Raw genomic sequence first — 26,176 nt, 5'->3', positions numbered from 1 at the left:
GAGATATAAACCAAGTATGCATTTATCCAATATGGCAGCTCGCCAAAGAGGAAGGTTTTGGTTTACGCTAGAGAGATTTCAGTTCTCAGAGTTTAGGTTCCGAAATAATTATATCATCTGCGTTATGCAAGCTTTATGGCATGGTTTAATCATCTAGAAATGGCACAATCCAGAAATGTTGTTATTATTTTTAGAATAAAGAGGAAATAACCAAATCAAAAAAGGGGGAAGAATTAAAAAGATTATTACTAAATTAAATTATAAAGATGTTTTACAAATTTAGAGAGAGAAAAAGAAAGAGAGAGAGGTCGATGAAAAAGTCATTCTTTTAAACAGGGTTGGTCGGCAAGTTTCTGTCGTAAAGCATGATTCATATAAACTTTATGCGAATTTTCATAGTTTGACAAGCATTCTTTCCTTTACGGAAGTAAAATGATAAAAAATGCACAGTTCGACATCTCACCTTATTTTATTGCAAAATGCCAAAAGATCATCAAAAGTGCTCTTTAGAAAAAGAGGGGAATGAGGTTTGAACTATTAATTAATTTCAAATAAAATAAAAATAATATTGATGAAAATGACCAAAAATCAAGTAGTACCATCTGTTGGGGGGGGGGGGTTAATTTCTCCAACATTCCAATGCAATTGTATCACATACAGTTAAACAAAATTTTTTAATCTAAGCTCTTTCTTAATACTGACATAAAATTATTTCCATATACTTACTTACCATCATTAATTTTGTCATGTTCAACTAAATTTCTAAGTGCATCATTGTATACTTCAGGTGGCCTAAAAAATAAATGACAAATAATGCAAATGGAAACACTTTCCCAAGAAAAGAAATTTTCACAGAGTATGAGGGAATATGTTAGAAGGCCAAGCCCCAAAGCATGAATTAAGTTTAAAGTATGGCCTAAAATACCCTTTTTGTTTTGTGCAATAGCTTCAGTGTTATGAAACAAGTTGCATGTACAAGCACCTAAAATATCACACAGCCAATATTTATGCAATAAATACACAAAAAAGTTAAAATATTAATAATCTTATATGTGCTGAAGTAATTTATTTAAATTCATAGACTTAAAGAACAGCATCAAAAGCAATTAAAAGTTACAAATTTACACATGATGTCAACAAAAGACATTACAAAGCCTTTATTTTTTTTAACCGTTGCTAACAGACATATATTTCCAGTTAGAAAATTTATACAATACAAATACTCATATTTTAGCAATTTAAATTTGAAAAATTTATGAAAACTAACTTCCCTCTTTAAACATGTTTAGAGAAATTTTATACTTATCATAAAAACTAAAAATAGAAAAATGTGCGAGTCACATTGATACAAAATTACTAAGATATCTGGTTTTAAAACTGGAAATCAAAATCAGGAGCCATACACAAATTCAAGAGTGAAATGTCTGTATTTGTATGCAATGAAAAATAAAATTAAGTTTAGAAAGAGGTTTCTGATCTTAACAAATTAAGTAAGGTACTTCATAAAAAGTATTGATAAATATAACCTTTAAAAAAATCTTACAAAGATCATGTTTTAAAAAATATTGCTAGGCTTCAGTATTGTTACATATTCAATTCATAACATTATTTTCATAAGTTAAAAAATTTCTTGTTTAATGAATTTTTTCTATCCAACCTTAAATTATTATAACTTATTTATTAATCAACCTCCCAAAGCAATTTGAATATGCAAAAACTGCAAATTTTTAAATAAAACATCTAGGTCAATTTTTGTCATATCAGAATCAAATGTTTTGTGTTTTAATTCTTATCCTAAAGATAAGTAAATAACTAAATATAGTATAAAAAGTTAGATTTCTTATTTTTTATGTAATTGGTTCATTTAGACATTAGATTCCAAAACATGAATATCTGCATCATTTAAAACATTTCTGTCATTGGAGGTATATGTCTAGTACCAACAGTTATGAAAAAAGGCAAGGACTTTTGTGGACAAAGTGTACAGTAAATTATTTATCAGTGAACAAACCGTACAGCAAACAAAATATTTTAAAACACACTTTTAACAATTAAAAAAATTCTTATGTATAATGACAATTAAATTACAGTTATTTATAATATCTTACCTTGATATCCTATTTTCATTTGGATTTTCAGAGGCCCTTGAAATAAAGCACAAAACAAAAAGGGGAGAAAATAACTAACAGCAATAAAAAGTACAGAAATATATAAAAGAAAAAAATAAAAAAAAGTTTTAAACCAGCAACTTAGAGAGTAAAAAGTGCATACAAGACCATCTAAATAAAACCAAGAGATAGAGAATAAATTATAGAAAAGGGGTATATTTCAGGGGTGGAAACAGCCATCATGCATATGTATTAGAAATTTAATCTACAATGGAGAATTTATTTATTTATAGCAATAAGTTTTCATACTTATTTTAGAACATGTGTACAAAAATAAATCTATTACAGAGTGAAATACATATAGCATCAATTATAAAAATAAAAGAAAATGTATACCAAACAATTAACACACTGTTTTGTAATAGAGTCAAAAAAGAATACATAGTTGAGGACTTTTTTAAATGCATTTGAAAATACTTCTTAAAGCAATGATGTACAATCTTTTCATGAAGTGAGATAAATGTTATTTTATTCATTGTTAGCATATTTTCATCAAACTAAAGCTGCTTAAAAACTTTCTACTGTTATACATGTTCCATAATAATATGTCTAAAAAATTGGGAAAGATGTCATCTATATTCAGAACTACAGAATATGCTCAATAACAGGCTACTTAAAAATGTAATGATTTTAGATTGATGTTTTCAAACTACATCTCTTAAAAAAAACTGTATAAATTTGTGTAATTAGTCTTTTAATGTTAGTCATCAGTCATCTTAAAAAATAAAAATTAAAAAAAAAAAAAAAAAAAAAAAAAAACCTGCATTTTGCTGATTTTAATGGTGCAATCTTTAGTTCAAAAATGTAGTTCTACATATACTATATATATATTTATATATGTAACAAAAGCTTTAAAAAAAAAAAAAAACTAGAAGAAAATTGCTTACACTATCCTGGTAAAAATTTTTTATTTGAAATTTAAAATGAACAAAACTTAAAATTATTAAATTTTGAATTAGTAATGGTACTAATAATTACAAAAAGGCAATTGACTCTGATGAGGCAAAAGAAATCAGCTATTATGATTTTGAAAATTTGTACACTTTTCTTCCATTAACAGCAATCTACAACAGTTTTTTAAAGATTCCTAAGCTGTTTTCTGAAATTCTTGAAGTTATTTCAGAAGATAACTGGAAAAGATTAATTGCACATTTTTTAATAACTATATCCAGTTTAGAGACTCAGTTTTTCATCAAATAAATGCAATTCCTGTGGGGTCTTCACAGAGGAATATCACTTTCATAAATCTCTTAATCAAGTAGATGAAAATTACTTTACTATTAGATATAGATAGATATATTGATGATATTATAGCAATAAATAATTTTGAGAATACAGAAGAACACAATATTTACCCACCTAATTTAGTCTTAAATAAAACTAATACTACTCAAAAAGAAATTAACTATTTAGGTTAACACATTTTTGATCACAAAAATATTAAACTTTATGACAAAAGGAGAGACTTCAGTTTTAAAATAATAAAATTAATTCACTGGGATTTCAAAAAGGATTTTAAAAAATGTTTTAAAAAACACAATTCGCAATCTACTTCACATAACTTTAAAAAAAAATGTATACTGAAGTTAATTACCTACAAGAAGAGATCATACATTTCATCAACTCTTTAATAGAGAATAAAATTTCAAAAATATTACATCAATCTTTCTCTGAAAAAAAGTAAACATCAGCTACCAAACATAATCTCTGGTTTTACACTGTGATACGATTGTGTAATTTTAAACCTTTAAGAAAGGAGAATAATGCAGAATGGAACTAAAATTAGAGACTTGTTTATATGTAAATATTCTCTTTTGATATTCAGATTCTATCCTTTTATTGATCAAGTTGTTTTATTTGCCAAGTTCCACAATAGGCAAGGATATTAACTCGCTATCTTCGTTTTCCATAACTTCTGCCATAATTTACACTTAAAAAATTAAAAATTGTACGTTAAATATTTTGCTGTTTAATATTTAATGTTTAAATTTGAAACATTACAATACGATAATTAATATATGGAAAATAAAACAGGCAAATCGACAACCTTGTATCTGACACAGATTCTGTAAAATCCCAATTGATTTCGAGGGCAAAACGGGTCTCCCTTCATCAGGAGTTAAAAATTCTGCAAAAGTGAAAAAGGTAATGTCGATCATAAAATAACATAACATAACATTAGTAGCACTTCCTTCTTATGAAAAGAAGGAAAAGAGCTTAGGCAATGTTGCCTATTGCTCTTCCGCCATTTGATCATTTAAATCAAAGAAAGGTTTTAAATGGTAACTTCCGTGAATGGTAAATAATAAATAAATAGATAAGATCCCAAACTGACACCAAATATATAGTATCAGCAGAAGATCCCATCTCTAAATTCAGGGTGTCGGTTAAATCGTGAAAACTTCCCAATTGGATGAAGAGCCGATTCAATCCCTCCCAAACCACCACACGCAAACTCTTGACCAAACAAGGGAAATGTCGATCATACTTATACTCTACAGGCGACCAGTGAAACAGCCAATAGCACCATCTGTCGGCAGAAATAGTAACGAAAAATGAAGGGTTAAATGTTAGTAAAATTTTAAAGGTATTAAGCAAGACTGGATTGGAATTAAAGTCATTGACTAGACAGGATAAAGTTTTGTGAATATGAGAAGCTTCAAAAGAGCTTTTTTATTTCTGCTGACAGACGGCGCTATCGGCTCTTCCACTGGTTGCCTGTAGGGTATAAATATGATCGACATTCGCTTTCTTGCTTTTGTAGAATTTTTTGCTCCTGATGAAGAGGGACCTGTTTTGCCTTCAAAATCAATTGGGATTTTACAAAATCTACGCTGAATACAAGGTTGTCAATTTGCCTGTTTTATATTCCACATTGGCATGTTTCTCTTGTGCTTAATATATGGTTTCATAATTTTTTTAAAAATTTAATTTCTACAAAAAATTTTCAACTTATTCTTAGCTTTCAATTTACATAATATTTTATTCTAAAATTTAATAGTTTACCTAAAGTTTTCTTCATTTTAAATTTCAAATAAAAAAAAAATTCCAGGACACAATAATTTTTCTTCTAATTTAAAAAAATTAAGAGCTTTTGTTAAATAAATCTTACGTAGATCTTGATGTAAAACAGTATTTTTGTACCTTTTAGAACTTTAATCTTTACTGTTAAAATTGTTGTTTCAAGATATATATACATATGCAAACATGTCGGAAAAGGGGCAAATCCATTGAGACTATTGATAGTTTTAGTTTGAAAAGAAAATAGAGTATGATTAATACAGTTTGGATTCTCAATGTATTTGCTTGACGAAAGGTGCAACTTGGTTGAAGGTCTTGGTTGCATGCAACTTGGTTGAAGGCTCCCAGCACTTTTCCCTTGATAAATTCTGGTTGAAGCTTTGAACAGGAAGATTGATTTTATTTTTTCTATGTGTGCATTTTTCTGACTGTTTTTTCTATGTGTGCATTTTTCTTCTTTATGTAGATTAGATAGGAATTATTGATTATTGCAATTTTTAAATTTGATATGATACTATTTTACATGGCTTTTCTGGAATTTTGATAGGATACACAAACGTCTTTATGACCTCAGCTAGGTTTCATACTAATGAAATAACTATGATTGTTAATTTTGACATATTTTACCTCTTTTATGCAAGTAAATTCAGTACAAAGTCCGAAATCCGGACATCCATTACCTCAAAACCACCACCAATGTTTTCTCGTAAGCTTTACGCATGCGCATTTGATTCACCCCTCCATTCATAATAAAACATCTGGAGAGTCCCGATTCTTAATTTCCCTTCTATACTAAATAAAATAAAAATCACAACAACCTTGTATTTAGCGTAAGTATATTAAAACACTCAATTGATTTCGAGGGCAACCAAAGGTCCCTCCTCATCAGGAGAACGAAATCCCCAGAAAGGGAAAAAAAGAAGAAAAGTAAAGCATTGGCAAAGGAGTCTCAGAAACATGTGGTCCCTATCAGCACGCACATGGTCGTAACCGGATTTTGAATCAGAGTTACACAGGCCACTTATGTATTTTGTGCGCTCAAAGTTTGTTCCTCAGAACCTTTGCTTACCTAGGAACTAATTTCAGAGCAGTTGATTTTCCTGAGGTCATTATAAATATCACGAATACACATCAAATAGTTTTCTGGTTGCAATTTTCTAATTTCAACTATGTGTAATGTATGCTTTATGCATGCGCGCGTTGAAAGAAATGTTTAAAGTAAACAAATAAATATTAAGCTTTTTTTTTGTAAATTTTGACACCCTTTAGATCATAATTGCTCTTTATTTCATAAATTACAGTTTCATATTTTTAATTTTATAATTTCTGCATGCCATCTTATCAGATTTAAAATGATGATCTATAATCCGGAATTGCCCAAGACCCGACGAGTCCGGATTAAAGACTTTTGACTGAACTTGGTACTGGTAGTACCAAACATGAGGTTGCCTCCTCGCGTTTGATACTACCGGAGGGTATAAAAAGCCATTACCTTTCTCTTTATTCGAAGTTCAGACTTGGTGCGTGGAAGTGCATTTGCCCCTCGCTCCCTATTTTTTTACTTCGCTGATTTTCTTGCGTTTTAGTCTATGTGTCATATGTTTCATCAGATAGCCTGGCTCAGTAAAAGTAGGCGGCCAGTGTAACTCCAATTCAAAATCCGGTTATGACCACATGCAGTGCTGATAGGGACGTGTTTCTGAGACTCCTTTGCCGATGCTTTATTTTTATCTTTTTTCCCCTTTCTGGGGACTTCATTCTCCTGATGAGGAGGGACCTTTGGCTGCCCTCGAAATCGATTGAGTATTTTAATATACTTACGCTAAATACAACGTTGCTATTGCGATTTTGATTGTCACATTGGCATGTTTCTCTTCTATTCTATTAAACAAAATATCTTGTTATTGAAGAAACAATCATTTTAGCATAAATTTGCCCGATTAGTAATATGGCTCTGTTGCTGTGTATCTGCTTGGCACACTTCGCAAAGCGAAACATTCCATGTAGATACATCGTTTATTTGACGCCAGCCTAGCGAATCATTATTTATTATATTTTCCGTTCATCACGGCATGTTTATCAAAACATGACAACTTGACTAATGATTCATGTAGCGATACCCAAAAATTTTTTGATGTTAATAATTGAATAATAAAGGAGTATGGTAACCTTTTATGTTAACATTACGCTTGACGATGATTACAGATTTAAGTTAAATGTGCTAAAAATGTTGACAAGGAAAAATTTACCAAAAATTTCTTTCCATATGCTAAAAATAGATTTTGTTGATGATATTCATAGACCCAATGATTAGATTTAGAGCTATTTGAATTAAGAATAACTGATTTGTTACTCACATACACCCAAAACCAGCACCAGGACTCGTATGGCCACAGAATTTAGGACCCACAGAGACTGCATCGGGCAGTAAGATATCTAGTGCCGGCTTAAGTATATGTAGAAATTTATTTATTCAGAACTCTGATATGCCTTAAGCATGTGCAAGAAATAGACATAAGTATAATAAATAACTAATACAATTCAGGCTTAATTGTCTCAGTGCTTAAAAGCAAGATAAAATTTAACGGAACAACTTGTCGTTAGTCACGAAGCTTATGATGCATAGCCAAATATGTATAGTGAAGGATAGCTGAATTTGATGATGATAGCCGCTAATTTTAAAGGTTTTCGAATATCACAAAACAAAGGTGAAAGTTTCCAATTAACAGATTTTGTAAAGAAACATGGAGAAGCGGTAATAAATGAAGATGATATAAAAGATTTTCATTGTGATGACAATGCTTTTCAATCATCAATCAATTAAATCAATCAATTAATGAAAGGCGAAATCTGTAGTATGGTTCTAGATCCAGAAAATAACGCTACCAATAGTGAAGAAAGTGACAGAGAGGTTACTGAAAACGAGAAATTTTAGATTGACAAATTAGTCGGAATTCTCTGAACAGCAGTCACAGGACTTCAACAATGTAACTAAACAAGCGATTATGTCTGTCTACAGAATTAAACAGGACATATTAGCACAAAAAACAAAGCAATTTTAACAACTTACATTGAAAGAAATGTTTAATAAGGCAAAAAATAAATATTAAGCTTTTTATTTTGTGAATTTTGATATCCTTTAGATCATAAATACTTCATTATTTCATAAATCACGATTTCATATTTTTAATTTTATAATTTCTACATGCCATCTTACTAGATTTAAAAGGATGATCTAATATCCGGAAAAATCCCAAAGTCCCAACAAGTCCGGATTTCATACTTTGTACTGTAGTGATATTTCTTATGAGCAGCGTAGGAAAAAAACATTAATTTATAAATCTTAATTTTATAAATCATAAATATCCATCCAGATATGTGTCTACAATAAAAGTAATAAAAATAAGGCATGTATAAATTTAAGGAAAAAAAAAAGTTCTGTTATAAAATTTTAATAATGAATAAAAGTCAAAAATTTTAGCTACTATTTAATACAATGCAAAAGGTCAAAATACATAAGGTTAAATTTATAAGTGTATTTTGATTTCAATACTTGTGCTAAAATTCAAAACTATATATAATAAGAACCACAAAAGTGGTAAGAATTTGGGAACAAAAATATGGTTAGGCTAAAAATAACCTGAGGACTGTGGATATAAAATTAATTTATGATCGAAAATTTTAATATCTAATAGAAGACTTTATTACAGACCAACAAACAGTAAAGACAGACTGTACACCACTGCTTAGAATACGAACACAGAAATAACTTTTTTAAAGCCAAATGTTCAAATACTCTTGCTCTTTTATGATTCAGAAATGTAGATTTTTTTTTTTTTTTTTTTTTAATTTTACAGTGCATGGTCAATTTCATAAGAAATTAAGCAAAATCAAAATTTGAATAATAAAATAAAAACTTTGGCTAAATATGACTGACCCTAAATAATTAAAAATCTACAGCTTATAGGATACTTATGATAAGCTGAATATATAAATCCATACTTATACATAAATAGATAATTTATACTTATTGATTAAGAAACTTAGCAATGATATTTCAGAGTGGAGTGCAGTTAACTTTTCTAAAACACATTTCTTGATACAACTGAAAACAAAACAAATGCATTTCACTTTTCTTCAAAGTCCAGCAGCTGCTTTAAAAGATATTAACAACTGAATGAAATTCACGATGATTTACTCACAGGTGCAGGAATATGCAGAACGCAAGATTTATATGTTATTTACATAGTGATATGCAGAGTCAAATTACAAGTTGTGTCCTCATGTGCATAAAATATACATAAATTGTAGAACTATGAACTGTTGAAAAAGGCTACATGAATATTTATCTCACAAAAACAATACCATTATTTTTTGGCTTTGTAATATAACTAATATTAAAAGTGTATTTAAAACGTGCAGTAGGTAATTTATTAATATCCTTTAAATATTCCATGAATTTTCTGCTTTTGCCCATAATAGCATTAATGGGATTTCCAATTACAACTGCTAGTTTAAACTGAACACACCTATTATAAAAGAATCTTGCTGATAGATGAATCAAAAGTATTCCAAACCACATGGCATATGAAGAAATATAAAAGTAAAATGCTTATGTTTCTAACCAGAATTATCTCCAACAAAAAAATCAATTTTTACTGTTGTATTTCCTTGAATAACCCTCTCCTCAGTGTTTTTAGCCTCAAGGCTCTGAAAACTTTATATATATTTAAGTGATTTTCTCCTTCCTTACGAGAACAAGCTCCCCTAAATTTTTAAATTGGATTTGTTTATCTAGTAATTATTTTTTTCTTACTGATAAAACTAATTCCTTGTGAACTAGATGCAAAGGTCACACTGTACCACTTCTGTTACAACAGTTGAACTTTACGCCACTCAATACAAGAACTCACCCATCACAATGAAGAAAATACGAACTGACATTCAGTCTCTAATTTCGCCAATATAACTGCACATTGTTTATGAATTGTTAATTGCTTATGAATGATCTAAGGTCTAGAAAATAGCACAAACAACAAAAAAGTGGGCAAGATTCAAGTATGTAACAGGGAAACAGAAATGAAGATATCTTATTAGATATTGCAATGCTATACTCTAAATCTTATTACATACCATTATGTATTTTTATTGAAATATAGGTTTCTTTTAAAGAAATAATATGATGATAGTTATCTGTAGTTTATCCATGACTACCCTTAATTTTTATGTTCTTATTGTAACTGTATCCTTCAGAAGTTAAATTATTCACATAATTTCCCCTCTCAATTTTCAAATGATAAGATTAGTAAAAAAAGAAGAGAAAATTGGGGAAAAAAAATATAGGAATAGCAATTTTTCAAATTGCTGTTACCAATGAAAATTTGACAAAGTAAGTCAAGGAGTTAACCTTTACTTATGTCTCTAATTATAGCTGCCCAGACAGTATAGTGGTTAGGAAGGCCTGACTGCTATACCAAAGGGCTGGGTTTGAGTCCCAGAGAAGGCATGGATGTAAAATTGGAGGTAACGGTGGCCACCTATTAGGTGCCTCCGCAATAAAATGGCCACCACTTCTGATCTTAGGAGTGGCCAATGCCGTTATAGGCAAATGCCCGCCATTACAAAAAAAAAAAAAAAAAAAAAAAGTCTCTAATTATTGAAAACTTTTATCACAGAAACCTATTCATGTCACCATCATCAAAATATGTAAAATGGTTTTATAGATAGTTTAAATGAAAATGAATGTTTGAAACAGTTTTCAATACCTTTCAAACGAAATTTCTATACCTTAGAAATGTGCTTTTTATAAAACAAAGCATCAATGTTAAAAAAAAAATTATTAATATATATAACTGAAACCATTCAAAATGTTTTCATTTCACTTTTTAAGGGGAAGGGGACTTGCAAGAAGAAAAAGTACATAAGAGCAAAAATATTTGACACATCAATGCAAAATTTTCAATTTATTACTTATCAAATCAAAGCAGTCTTAATTGTCTGCTACAAATACTTTATACATACAAAATATTCAATATTTGAAAGGAAAAAAATGAAAGAAAAGCATTAAAACTATACTATAGTTTATTAAAGTGTGATTGGTTATTATTGGCAAAATTAATATAAATCCACACAAGCTTGCATAATAATTAATGAAATAGTTTATGATAATGATTTTTCTTTCATAATCTTATTTTCAGTATCCTCTCAAAAATACAAATTTGTTACAGGAAAATTTCATCATAAAAACTAAGTTAATTACAAATTTCCCCCCTGAAGGAAACATTAAAAAAATTAATGTTTCAAAATGTAAATAATAATGAATTAAATTTGGGAAATTTAGATCATGAAGACAAAATAACCTCATTTCAAAAATAAATAAATAAATGGGTAAACTAGCAAATTAAGTCTCTAGCTTCCCACAAACAACGTTGGTCTATCTATTCCTTTGCCAGTCAGGGTCCAGACAATCTCACAAACAAAAATCTTCCATAAGAGCCTTCCCAGTGACAATAGTAAGAAGAAAAAAAAATTATCTACAGTTTGAAAGATTAAAATTACAAAAGATGCATATTTTTACAGCATGGCATTGCTTTGCTCCATGTAACAAGATGGCCTAAAACAAAGGTAGATCTCCTGATTAACATTCACGATATTTGGCTACTAAAAATTCAAAGCACTACTAAATATTTTTATAACATATTCTAGAGAGAAAACTCATAGGCAAATCATTCAAATTCCCTTATAAAATCAAGTCAGAAAATAAACAGAAATATTTTATTTCTTATTGGAAATACATACGACATTTTTTAGTCGTTGATCATTTGATACCGACCAATAATAATCATCAAAAATACCATGCGAAATTCTGATTTTTGCTAGAATTTGACAGCCCTATATGCTGTTCTGTATTTTCTACAATGATGAGATATTTTTACTTCTTTTCCTTTCCGTTTCTTGTTTACAGTCATTTAGTTTTTATTTATTCATTTTAGAGGTTTTTAAGGTTTAGAAGCTTAAGGTTTTTTTTTTTTTTTTTTTTTTTTTTTTTTTTTTTTTTTTAAAGCCAACTTTGATTTTGAGACTGGTATCCTCATGCAAACAGAATATGTGTGGAGATTAACAAAAAATGGCAGAATAAGTAGCAGCAAGGTACAATTCATCACTACCTGCCATCTTAATCTTACTTTTGATGCCATACTGAAGGCAACTGACAAATAGTACTGCCAGTATACATAACCCAAATTTGCCAAAAGATTATTTACATAAGCAAATACCAGAAAACCAAGAAGTACTACCTTTTTTTTAATATGGGAATTATTTAAGATAAATTTTATTAAAACTAAGAAATTAAAACTAACAAAGGAAATATGGTCCATGTTTTTGGAAAATATGGATAACTCAATCTAATTATATGATTTATGAAATGGTGTTAGCAAAGGAATGTAATTTTCTTACAGTGGTCGGGGAGGATCAGATGCTAACAGAGTTCCATCATTCTGAATTTGGCCTTCATCTTCCTCCTCCTCTTCTTCGGAATCAGAACCATTTCGATTCACACCTGCAGGTTTCTCAGAAATGATTCCATTAATTCCTGGGGGTGTTTCTATCAAATTTGAGGAAACTCGACCATTATTGTTATGATTTGATAAACTACCAGCACCTCCTATGGCTAAGTCATTTAACTGAGCAGCTAAAACTTCTAAATCCTAAAAAAGGGGGAAAAAAAATTACACTCGTATTTTCCCATTAAAATAACTAACTTCTCATTTACACTAGGCAACCCTTTTTTTTTAAATGCACGTTTAAGATTTTCGAGGCATCTATTTATCGTCATCCCATTTGTAAATTCATGAAAAACAGTGAAGGCTGCCAAAGAAGACAAATAGATTATAATTCATCTGAAAAACTGTAAAATATGTAAATGATTTGGATGATTTTGTCAGAAAGATAAAAATGTAAATAAATAACATTATTCAGTTTAATACATTCTCATCAGGGAAGGTTTATGTCTAGTAAAAGAACTACAAAAACACAGTGGAATGTTAACAAATATATGAAACTAATAAAATTAAACTTCTTACAGCAGTTTTGAATTGAAAGAAGTGCATAATAGATTAAATTCAATTACTCATATTTTTCAATCCCATGCCTTTCATATCCCATGCCAAAACATTTGGAGAGTCCCGATTCTTAATTTCACTTCGGCACTACATAAAATGCCTCATTATTTAAGTGTTTGACTGCTAAGTGGCGCAAAAGCGCTGTGTTCATTTGTCTCAAAAACCGTGACGAAGCGCAAATACGCTGTGAGTTTCAGTGTGTCTTTGTTGCTCCGTGGGTGTGAACATAGTCAGTCTGACCTCATGCGTACTTTGTAACATGAGTGCATTCTAAAATAACTAACTGTGCCACGGTTTCGAGACAAATGAACGCAGCGCTTTTGCGCCATGTAGCAGTCAAATGGTTAAGAAACGATCATTTTAGCATAAATTTATGTGATCAATAATTTGGCTCCGTAAATGTGTACCTGCTTGGCATACATCTCAAACCAAAATGTTCTACGAAGAAACATCATTGATTTTACACCTAGTAATATTTAATACCCCTCATACCAACTCAGCAAATCATTTATCATATTCTGTTTTCATCACTGTATGTTTATCTACACATAACAAATTGAGTAATAACTAACACAACGATATCTAATCATTTTTTATATTAGTAATTAACTAAAAAAGTACATAATAAATTTTTATGTTGATGTTACACTTGGCAATGATTGCAGATTTGAAAAATTTAACACAATTTTTTTTCCATATGCTACAAATAGATTTTGTTAATGATACACATGGGCCAAAAGCTTACGTTTAGTGCTATTTGAGTTACGAATAACTGATTTGTTATTCACATAAACCCAGAACCAACGCTAGAGCTCGTAGGGCAGCAGAATTAAGGGAAGGCAATTTTTTTTTTTTTTTTTTCATTTAGAGAAGCACTAAACAACAATATTAAGGGATGACAACATTTTTATAATTTAGGGAAAGCACTTTGACCCAAAATTTAGTGTGATGTCAAAAATTTAGAACTTAGGGAGGTGCTTGGGAGTAGAATTTAGGACCCACAGAGACTGCATCAGGTGCTCAGGCATCTAGCGCTGACACTCAATAAGCCTTAAGCATATGTGGGAATTTAGTTATTCAGGACTCGAATAAGCCTTAAGCATGTGCAAGAAACAGACTGCTAATAAAATTTGGGCTTAGCTGTCTCAGCGTGTGAAGACAAAATTTAGAAGAACAACTTGTTTTTCGTCGCCAATCTCGTGATGCACAGCCAATAATGTATAGCAGACACAAGGCTAAAATTATACTTTACTGATTCCAAGGAATTTCAGTTAGTGTAGCAGATTACGCTGTTCCTTAACTTTCTCATTTGATCCAGCTTATTATTTTTTATTATTACAGCAATTTTATGAAGCAGGTTTGAACTTTCAATTATGTCGAAAGGAGTTTCTAATTCTGGAGCTGCAATAGGATCTACAAAGCAAATGCATGTTTCAATGTCCATTCAACAAAAACTGGAATTGCTGCAAAAAATTGATAAAGTTATATCTGTCTCAAAATTATATGAAAAGGCATATATAGCATTGGGAAACCAACTGTGTATGTCATAAGAAAACAGGAAGGAACTTTAAGAATTTTTTGTGCATTCTGCACCCCATTTGCAATGAATAACACAAAAATTATTCGGTATGCTAAAAGTGATAATTATGACAAAGCGACCTCCAGCATTTAAAGCAGGCTACTTTTACAAATGGTGTAGTGAAGTGTGAGATACTAAAGGTGGCACTAAGAGTTAGTTAGGCCTTGTAACTCGTCCTGAAAAGACGTGTATCTTGAAGCGCTGATAGGGCTAAAATCCTGTAGCCCCAATCTTAAATATGTATCCATAATGTTGAGCATTGTGTATTATCGTAAAAAATGTTGTGTGTGAATTTTTCTTAAGCCTTGGAAACATACAAGCAGCACCCTGTAACTACACCTCTGGCTACTTGGAGCTTTCATGATTGCTCATCTACATCTCTTGGAGCCACCAATGAAGCCTTGCCAACTAAAATTGGTCAGTAAGACTTATTATATTTATTTACTAATTATTTATTTACTAGCATCAATCTTTGAAAATGAAACATAATGGATGATTTAAGTAAACAGAAAAAGAAACGTGCTATTGTACATAGTAAAGTTACCACACTTCTAAATAAACTTGAGAAACTATTATCGGAAGAATTACGTACAGAACATCTAGAAGATTTAAATTCATCATATGAATTGTTAATTGAATAGCATGAGAAACTTGAAAGTCTTCACTCAAAGATCGATGCTCTAATAATTGATGAAAAAGAATATGATAATGAACTACTTGCATGTGAGTATGATGAAAAAATTAGAACGTTTAAAGCTAAAACTGATAGTAAAATAAGGAAAATTAACAGTAATGAAGTTGTTGAAAGAAATGTACTTGCAACTTGTTATGGTATTAGTAGTACTCTGAATGGTAACAATGTTGTTACAAGTAGTGCTTCAATAAAGTTACCTAAATTAAATATTGAAAAATTTGCTGGTGATCGCAGTAAATGGCTCGAATTTTTTAATTCCTATGATAATGCAATTCATTTTAATTCAAGTTTATACAAAATAGATAAGTTTAGTATTTGAAAAGCTTATTATCTGGTTCTGCAAATAATTGTTTATCTGGTTATGCTTTATTTGAAGAAAATTATGATATATGTATTAAAAGTTTAGAAGAGAGGTTTGGTCGTAAAGATGTTATTATATCAAAATTCATGCAAATGCCGTTACAGTTAGAAAGCTCTATGATCAGTTACAAATCTGTGTTAGAAATTTACGTAGTTTAGATATTACTAGCAGTTCATACGAACAGCTATTGAAATCAATAATTCTTAAATTGTTACCTGAAGTTTTAGCTCTTGAATTTCATAGAAAAAGATCATCTAACCAAAACATTGAAGTGAGTGAATTAATAGAGTTCATTAAAATCGAAACTGAATGAGAAGCAAGTATGTTGATTAATAGCTCAAAAGGTAATAAATACGTAGGGTTAATCCTAAACAAGGGTTTAAAAATTATAAATCATCAACATCTACATTTAATAATTCTGTTAAGAAATTTTGTGTTTTTTGAAACATTTAATTTGTTTTTGGTAATAATGTATGAAATATACTGATGAACAAAAAAGAAAGTACTTAAAAACCTCTAATTTGTGTTATCGTTGCTTGACGAAACATAGGGCAGTTAACTGTAGAACGAGTATAGGAGCTTGTGCAATTTGTAAGAAATCATCCCATAATAAACTCTTTCGTTTATCTAAAAACAAACTAGCAGTTGAGAATTCTAAAACGGAAATGAGTGCAAACCAAAACAAAACTATACTGTCTACTACGCAGTTGAATAAAAAATCCGTATTATTACAAACTTAATCGGTCATCGTGCAATATACACAAAAAACAATTTGTGGAGTGTTATTTGATTCAGGTTCAGAATTAAGCTATTGCTCTAAAGAGTTAGCAAATAAATTAAATTTGCCTATAAAAAGAATAGAGAAGTTTAAAGTTTATTCCTTTGGAAATAATTACCAAGAAAAGGAATTTCCTGTTAGTTCAATAACTCTAAAATGTAGGACTGATCTCTCAAAAAGAATATTTATTGAGGTTTACATAACAGGTAACATATCCCATAATGATAGCTCAGTTCAAGGTCAACTGTCACCATTCTTGATAGTCAACTAGCAGATGATCCAAGTGAAACAAAAATAAGGGGGCATGAATTATTTCTGGTCTGTACAAACAGGCCTAAAAGGGAAAATATCGGATGAGTTATTTTTAATTCAAACATTATTTGGGGAAAGGATCTGCAGATAAAAATCTTCATCAAATCAATGAAGTGGGATGAAGGTTAATACTTGTTATGCGTACGTTAAAGTAGTAGACGCTAAGTCGACATTCAGTTGTTTTGGGACATTCAGTCATTTTGGCGTCTAGAGGAATTCTTTATGAGAGACAAGGATTCATTATCGCCGGAAGATTTAGAGGTTACTGATCTGTTTAATGAGAATTTACATTGCGAATATGGAAAATACATTGTTATTATTTAACGAAAGAAAATCAGAGCTTAAAAATAATTTCCTAATTGCTAAACAGAGGTTTTCGAAGCTAGCAAACAAACTGAGACATAATGAGTGGTTATTTAGTGAATACAAAAAAATTAAATAATGAACAATTAGAGACAGGAATAATTGAAAAATGTTCTAATGCTGTTTATTGCAAACTTGAAAGGGATAGCTATTTTGCCCCTCCTAAGTCCTGTAATTTGACTTGACAAGACAACTACTACTGTACATATTGTTTATGACCGTTCGTCTAAAGACAAAGGTACAAAATCTCTAAACGAGTGTCTAATTCAAGGACCCAACTTGTATGGCAGTTCATTAGATATCATTTTAAAATTTAGGTTACACAAGATAGCTTTTGGGGCAGATATAAAAGGTGCATTTCCTTCTATTTTGCTTGACGAAGATTCGAAAAATTATTTTAAATTTATTTGGTTCGATAATGATGAAAATTCACCTTTTCAAATATAAGAAATGTAGCGATTGCCTTTTGGTACTTGTCAGTCGCATTTCACGCTTGCGGCAACTATTAAATATCATATAAAGAAATATAAAGAGGAACATAATGACATTGTAGAAATGTTAGGTAAATTCTTATATGTAGACGACCTTTTGAATGGGGCCGAAAATTATGACAAAGCATTTTATCTGTCAACTACTGCGGTGAATGTTCTGAAAGATGTAAACATGCATCTTCGTAAAATGAAAAGCAGTTCTAGAATTTTATGAGAACTATAGATTAGAAATGGAATAGATGTTGAGGAAGCTCATCAAAAATTTTAGGCTTAAAGTGGGATACAGATCAAGATAAGTTTAGATGTAACACAATTCAGGGAATCGCTTGATGGACAAACAGTAACTAAAAGACTCATTTTACAAACCGTAGCCAAAATTTATGATCCTATTGGACTAATTTCTGCATATGTTATTAGAGCTAAGTTTATGATTCACGAATTATGGGAATCTGGTAGTGATTGGAATTCCAAGGTACCTGATGAGCTAAGAAGGAAGTTCTTGACATTCTGAAATCGAAGAAATTGTTAACATTAATATTCCTGGAAGATATTCTTTGTGTGGTTGAGCAGTTAATGCAGAAAATATGATCCTAATTGTCTTCGTCAAAGCCAGTATCAAAGGATGTGGTAGTCTAGCATATCTTCAAAATATCACTAACTTTGGAGACATCCTTTACAAGATGCTTACACTTCCGCGCTTCAAATTGATGGCAGCTACTATTGCTGCTAGGATAGCTAATTATCTGAAAACACTCTTTAACATCAAGAAATGCAATATTTATTGCTTTAGTGACTCTCAGAAAGTACTTCATTGGATAAAGGGCTCTGCCAATAATATGAAGCCCTTTGTAGCAAATTGTGTTAGAGAGATACAGAATTTAATCGCTCCTTCTCAATGGCAGTTTTGCAAGGGATGTGAAAACCCAACAGATGCTGTATCACAAGGATAAATCTAACAGATCTAATCTGCACAGACAATGAATTTTGGTTTCACGATCCACCTTCAGTAATCAAAGGGTTGAACCTGTTTTAGATCTCGAAGAGGAACTTTTTCTTGAAGAGCAGAAAAAAACTGTGGTGTGCATTGCATCCAATAATCAAAATGAATTTGACCTTCTTACTAAATTTTCATCCTGGAATAAGCTCAAATGTATAGTAGCATGGTGTCTTAGATTTGTGAAAAATGCCAGTTATTCAACATTAAAAGTTAAAGAAGTTTTAACCGTCTAGAACTCAATACAGCTTCAGTCATTATTGCGCACTCCAAGAAAGTGAATTTAAAGCCAAAATCTTGGCGTTAAGAGAAAGAAAAAACATCAGCTTTAACAGCAGAATTATCTCCTTGAATCCCTTCTTGGATAACGAAAATATTCTTCGCACTGGAGGAAGGTTAAGGAATGCTAATATACCTGAAAATCAAAAGCAATAGGCAATTCTTCATAAGAAGCATCACGTGACAATTAATAATTAAGCATTTTCATGAAACTCATCTTCACGGAGAAACTTCACTTACAATTCCAGCTATCCGACAGAAATATTGAATAATTAACTGTAGAGACGCAGTACGCAAAGTTATTTAGAAACTGCATGAAATGCTTCAGAAATCGTAGAAATACTGCACTGTGAATAATGGCCGATCTTCCGGCACCTCGAGTTGTGCCAAGCAGAGTTTTTTTCTAGAGTAGGCCTTGATTACGCAGGGCCATTCCTTGTGAAACCCTGCAAGGGAAGAGGAGTGAGGCCAATCAAGTGCTATATATGCCTGTTCATATGTTTTGCCATGACACTTGTGAGTACACTTGGAGGTTGTGAGTGATCTCTTCAGAGGCCCGTTTAGAGGCACTAAGAAGGTTCGTAGCCCATCGGGGCAAACCGCAAGAAATGTTTTCTGATCAAGGAACTAACCTTGTTGGTGCTGATGGGAAAGTGCGAGTAGTGGACTTAAAAACTATCAATGGTGTAATTAAATGTCCTATCAACAAACTCTCACCATTACCATTTTGCCATTGTGAAATTTAATGACTAAAAATTTTATTCTTATTTCCACACATAATTCAATATATTTGTATTTTAGTTTCATTTTAGCTTCTTAGTAATGTTTCGTGTCCAAGTATAGTAAGTATCTCAATAATTTTCTCTTTCAGCTTATGATGATTTTGAAATTCATATTTTAACTTTAAATTTAACTTGTCATAACATTGTTGAAAATCTTGTTAATAATGAATATTGCATTAAAATAATTCTAAATTTGAAGCTTGTGATGAACAACTGTTCATCACGAGCCAGCATGTTGTGAAGTGTGAGATACTATAGGTGGCGCTAACGCATCAAAAGAGTTAGTTAGGCCTTGTAACTCATCATGAAAAGATGTGTATCTTGAAGCATTGATTGGGCTAAAATCTTGTAGTCCCAATCTTAAATATATATCCATAATGTTGTGTATTGTGTATTATAATAAATGTTGTGTGTGAACTTCGCTTAATCATTGGAAATATATCGACCACACACAGCTACAACTCTGGATACTTAGAGCTTTCATGATAGCTCACCTACAGACACTATTATTGAAAAACAGTATTTAGAAGAAATATATATATATATATGGTTGGCAAACATATTGGCAATAAGCATAAAATATGAAAAACTGGGAAATTTTGAACCCAACATGATTTTGAAGAACTCCAAACTGACTTAGATTCCATTTACAATATAAGGTTGAGGCTAATGAACTATTTACAATATGATTCTAATGTAAAATACATTGACATTTTGTTAGATAGTCTAAAATTCAAGTTCTTTAGCTAATTTCATTTTGTAATTTTTTTACTTTCCATACTGAGAAAATTTTGCATTGGAAAGAAAAAGTTTTATTTACTAAAGAACTTTCAAACACAATTAAAAATGCTGTAGATAAACTTAAAGATATACCATTTACTGATGTAAAAAAAATAATAAATAAATACAAAAATTGACTGAACCTTCACAAAAAGTTCTACAAGATTAATGACATTTATATCAAATATAATTTAATAAAAATCTACACTGAAAATCACTATGAGTGAGCAAATGGACAGAATTTTATCTCTGTAATTTTTTTAGTAAATTCTAAAAATTAAAAATCAGGAATTTCAGTGGTCTACTGGAAGAACTGATAGCTAAGCATTATAGGGACTACAGTACAAAGTCCAAAATGCTGATGTACAACATCTGGAATGATCTAGTATCTATACCTCCAGACCAAAGCAAAAAATAAAATAATAAAAAATCTGGCCCCCTAAAAAATCTAGGAATGTATAACACCCGATAAAAAGAAGCAGATGAGCTGTAATCTAATTTTCCTCCCAAATGAGATTCCTGCATGTTTCTTTCAAACAGCAGCTCTAGCTAGCTGTTGTTTGAAAGAAACATACACAGGGTAGCGAATAATAATACACTGATTGGCGCTGCATTGATATTGGCCAGGATAACATATTTTCTACAAGTGAGTAGCTGCTGGAAAGGGGAAAGACAGTACTTGCATTATGCATTTGCATCCAGTGCAATTTCTGTGGATCCTTTTTAATAACTGCTATTTGGTACCTCCTTAAATTCTAAAAATTTTACTTGCCATATCTACATATCACCTTATTAGAATTTAAAGTGACTGATCTACAATCCGGAATCACCGAAGCCCTGATGATTCTAAATATCAGACATTGTACCATATATAATTCTTAACGTGTTTGCCATGCTAGTTGGAGTCTAGATTTCGAAAGTAATTTTGCTGCTGAAATAATGCCACAAAAGAAATTACTGAACTTTTATTAAGTAATGAACTGAATTCAGAAATTGAATTTCATATGATTATGGGAGACTCAAGGAGGGATTCTATCATTGCCGCAGTGTTGCAGTTCATTAAATATTACCATGAATAAAATTATTTATAGTATAAAAAGTGTCTGAAGCATCCTTCATTGAGATTTAACATTTATTTGGAGAGACCTTCCTTCTCAGGCTCTACATGAAAAAATAAATAAATACATTTAGATTTTCTCTGTAAATACCCCAGATTGCACAATATGCTTGGTTATCAAAATGCTTTCCTTAATAATTGTTTTATAAAGAAGATTAATTAAAACAGGTTACAGTAGATATGCTTAACATTCTTAAAAGGACACTTATTTAGGCACAGCTTAACCTAAGAGAGTCATTCTCCCCTCTGGTTATTTATGGATTCTTCTGTTGTTAATGCACATTTTTCAGTTAATGCAAATGCAGTACTACACTTACCAACATTAATGCAATGATGTAGTATTCTGTCCTGACATACTTTTAGTGAATTAAATACAACTACCCAGATATAAAAGTCATTTAACAACTAGTCACCCTTGATACTAAGTTTAAAAAAAAAATAGTCAAAACTACAAATTTATAAATGATCCACAAATTAATGCTTCTGCAGCTTGATCCCTAAACTATACTTTTTTGGGGGAAGAAGAGAAAGTAATAAACTTTACCTCTGGTCTCCTTGCAGGAGGTTTAAAAACACCAGAGCTCCTGCTCTGCTGAGAGGACTGAAATGGAATCATTTGGTTTTGATTGTTTCTAGGAGGAGTAGCTGCTTTTGCTTTCCTATTCCCATCTACTGGTATCGGTGGAAGAGGTTTACTCGGAGGCGGAGGATCTGGAACCACTATAAAATAAAATACTTCTGTGTTAAATAGACAGCACAGTTGAAATATACATACTGTACTCTACTTTTCAATAACATTATTTTTAAACTCCTCTTCCTTCTTTAATTACATGTGTACCATGAAATATATTATATGTATACCAAATACCATGAAGGTGTTAGTTAACAAGGTATATATATCCTATACAACAAATGAACAACATATTTATTTTTTGTGATATAAAATATCACAAAAAATAAATTAATACTTTACAAATAAAATAATACAAAGTTTACAAAATTAAAAATGTTTATAAATTAATTTAAAATTAATTATACTGCATGGCTAGTTGGAGAACTACAAGAATAAAAGCTTATTCTCAGCACTGAAGATGAAACTGAACATCCTAATCATTAATTGAAACAAATTCAGATGATTTAAATTTCACAATCCAGAATACATTAAATACCATATTTCTGGCATACCTTACCCTAGCTCTTTTTTTTCCCCTTAGCCAGACTCTGAAAATTTTAAAACTATTTCATAATTTTCCCATTTCTCAAAGTCTTCAAACAATGAGCTCCATAAATTTTAAAACAGATTTGTCCTTAGTGACTAATTTCGTTTTATTAATGAAGACAAACCTTTGCAAACTACCTGCAAAAGTCACACCAAACCTTTCCCTTCTAACTATTGAATTTCATGCCAGCCTTATGCAAGAGCCAACCCCTCACAGTGAAGCAAACATTCAGTCTATGATTTCACCAAATTGGCTGCACATTCATCTCTAATTATTTATGGATGATTTGAGGCCTAAGAAGTAGCATAGGCAAACTAAGACTGGGCAAGTTCTAAGTTACAGGGAAGTAGAAATGAAAATACCTTATTAGATATTGTAATGCTAAAATTATGTATTCTTATTCGAATGCATTTTTTGTTTAAAGAAATAATATTGTGATAGCTACCTGTAGTTTATCCATGGCTACTTTTTAACAGTTATGGTCTTACTGTAACCACATCCTCTGTAAATTAAATTACTCACATAATTTATCCCTCTCAGTTTTCAGATGATAAAGTTAGTCAAAAAAGTACAGATATGCAAGAAATATAGTAATTCAAAAGCATCTATTTTATATACTTTTAAATTAATTTTTAAAAAATTCAATGTATTCCCCATACAGTTTTGCAATCTTCATATATAAGCACTATATAAAATTTTGGCAATTCATCAGTAGCAAAACAGACCACTCAAACTACTTGTAATGTTCAAACTAATTATACAGGGAAAGGAATAATTTTAAAACTTTTTTAATTCCTTTAATTACTTTTTAATTTTCTTTTACTGTGAGTCTTACTGCACTGTATTTTGTAATATAACCTTTTTAAAGCACAAATTACCGTTATACATTCATCGTCATTATTTTCATTCCAGTAAAAATTCCCAGTGTGTTACCAATTTCATAAGAGGAATATTTTTTTTACACTTAGTAATAAGAGAGAATATGATAATTATTTGTATTACTTAAAATATGATTCTAAAAATTTCACTACAGCTGCTTCTAAAAAATTATATTTTTTTGTAAAATATCAAAAACAAATTAAGATAATACCAAAAAATAGGTCAATATATATTATTTTCAAGACTAACATTAGAAAAGACAGATCATACATATCAACATACTTTTTAATGGGCAATTAAACTGTGATAAAAAAAAATCTCAAATTAACTAGATTTTTCTTCAATCTAGCTAAGCTAGTTTTAGATTTAATTAATATGATTAACACCTTCCAGTTGACATTATATATTTACCAGAAGCATTTTTGCAGTTAAGTTGAATGTAGAAATGTAACTACTCAAGAAGGTTTAATCTGAGATAAATATAATTTTAAAAATTTATATGCATTACAATTAACTATAAAAAAATTATTGTAGAATCAAATATGAAAATCTTAGACAAATAAAACAAATTAACTAATGCATCCTTAATACTTAACCAAGCACAGCAATTTTCATTCTGTTTTCATCTGAAATATTAATTAATTTATGCTAAAAAAAATGGAATTTTAATAAAAGAGGAAAATAATTCACATTTTCCCACCTGCACACTTTTATAAAATTGTAAAACAGAGTACAAGGCCAACTATTTGGCATTCAACTAACCAGGAAGCTCAAGTAACTGGAATATTTTTAAATTCTAGGAAAAGGACAAACTTTTAAAACGTGTATAGAACTATGACTTGGAACAAATAAAACTGTTAGCAAAAAGTGTGATTCAGTGCCGATAATGAATAGGCGTGACATCATAATACAGTGATAAGATTTTTACCTTGATGCAACGAAAGCATGCTAGACATACAACTAATAAGTACAATTTCTGCTAGTCCTAAAATCTGCTGCCCTATTTTGCCACCCCAAAATTCAGCAGGTCCTCTAAATTTTAATCATTTTTGCTATCCCTACATTCTGTTACTCAAGACAACCACTACAGCTCTGGTGGTGGCACTAATTTTACGTAAACCCAATTAATTCTGGATAAGTCAGTTTAATTTTTTTAAAGAAGGATATAATTCAACATCTATTTATCTGTTTTCCTCTCGCATTTTGAAAAAAAAAAAAAAAAAAAAAAAAAAAAAGATTAAAATTTGGGACCTGTCGATGTGCTTATTTCATATGCTTTTATATGTTCGTAAATTATATTTGTTAATTATCTAACTAAATAAAGAGTAATGAGTTTTTTAAACTTCTCCCACAATGATTGGCAGAATCTCCTCCAACTTTTATTGTTCATTAGTTTTCATCGCACAAGTTGTTTTACACTATGCCTAATGCCTATAAAATTTTGTAGGCCTTTATGTTTGAAAGGCAGTTTCTTTTCAGATTCTGGCAGAATGTTAAATATGTCTTTTGATATTCATGCTGGTAACAAATAAGATAACCGTTTTTTAATATCAAATTGGAAATTTCTCCTTCCATAGTTTGGCTTTTCTGCTGTTAACTGCTGATAAAGCTCAACTATCTGAAATACTTCCCAAGATTTCCCAAGCTTTCCAGATAGTCAAGCTTTACTGTAAATAAATAAACTTAGGTTTTGTTTTTCCCCCCCCCTCATATACTTATTCAATAAAGTTAAAATTACCAATAAGCCTCTGAGGTGGTACAGGATGCCTAGGAGGAGGGGCAGGAGTTTCGATCTGAAGGGCAGGTGCAGACGGAGGTTGAAAACTACTCCCAGGCACCCTTGCTTCATTAGAAGTTAACGTCCGACCTTCTTGTAATTGTTGGAAGTTTCTCCTAAGTGTCGAATCCTGCTGTACTGGCTCTATAGAGCTAAAATATAAAAGATAAATAAACAGTTGATACATAACTTGTTATTTACTAAAAATTTTGACATAAGTCAACATTAAAAATTCAGCAAAATTTTAACTCAGCAGCTCTGACTAAGAAAAATTTTGTATGAAATACCCCAACAAAATAGAAAATACAATCAATGTTATATAAAAATTTAACTCCTGTACCACTTCCCCCCCCCAACACATTCTGAATGTTGCCATGTTATTTGTGCTCATTATATTTAAGTAATTACTTTTAAACATTCTAAATAAATAACACAATTTAAAACTCTCTACAGACACCTTC

The 26,176-nt window shown here is 30.6% G+C and overlaps 1 protein-coding gene across 6 annotated transcripts in view; it reads right to left on the bottom strand.

The window, feature by feature from the left end:
- Positions 1 to 26,176, bottom strand: part of LOC118193286 (serine/threonine-protein kinase mig-15-like) — a 275,103-nt gene that overhangs the window by 62,616 nt on the left and 186,311 nt on the right. For 4 of the 6 annotated variants that reach the window (XM_085816122.1, XM_085816119.1, XM_085816118.1 and 1 more), the window contains exons 14-18: positions 25,677 to 25,867; positions 22,384 to 22,559; positions 12,645 to 12,895; positions 2,109 to 2,144; positions 731 to 792 (exon numbers count right to left, since the gene is read on the bottom strand). In XM_085816122.1, the coding sequence (XP_085672248.1) occupies positions 731 to 792; positions 2,109 to 2,144; positions 12,645 to 12,895; positions 22,384 to 22,559; positions 25,677 to 25,867 (716 nt within the window). The remainder of the gene's footprint in view (positions 1 to 730; positions 793 to 2,108; positions 2,145 to 12,644; positions 12,896 to 22,383; positions 22,560 to 25,676; positions 25,868 to 26,176) is intronic. The other 2 variants (XM_085816123.1, XM_085816121.1) reach the window with 1 other exon arrangement.

This window comes from Stegodyphus dumicola, chromosome 4 (assembly GCF_044657685.1).
Source record: "Stegodyphus dumicola isolate Sdum_Otavi_A_Nest chromosome 4, ASM4465768v1".
Lineage (NCBI taxonomy): Eukaryota > Metazoa > Arthropoda > Arachnida > Araneae > Eresidae > Stegodyphus > Stegodyphus dumicola.
The sequence above is the reverse complement of the archived record's forward strand: the minus strand, read 5'-3'. Positions and strand labels throughout refer to the sequence as shown.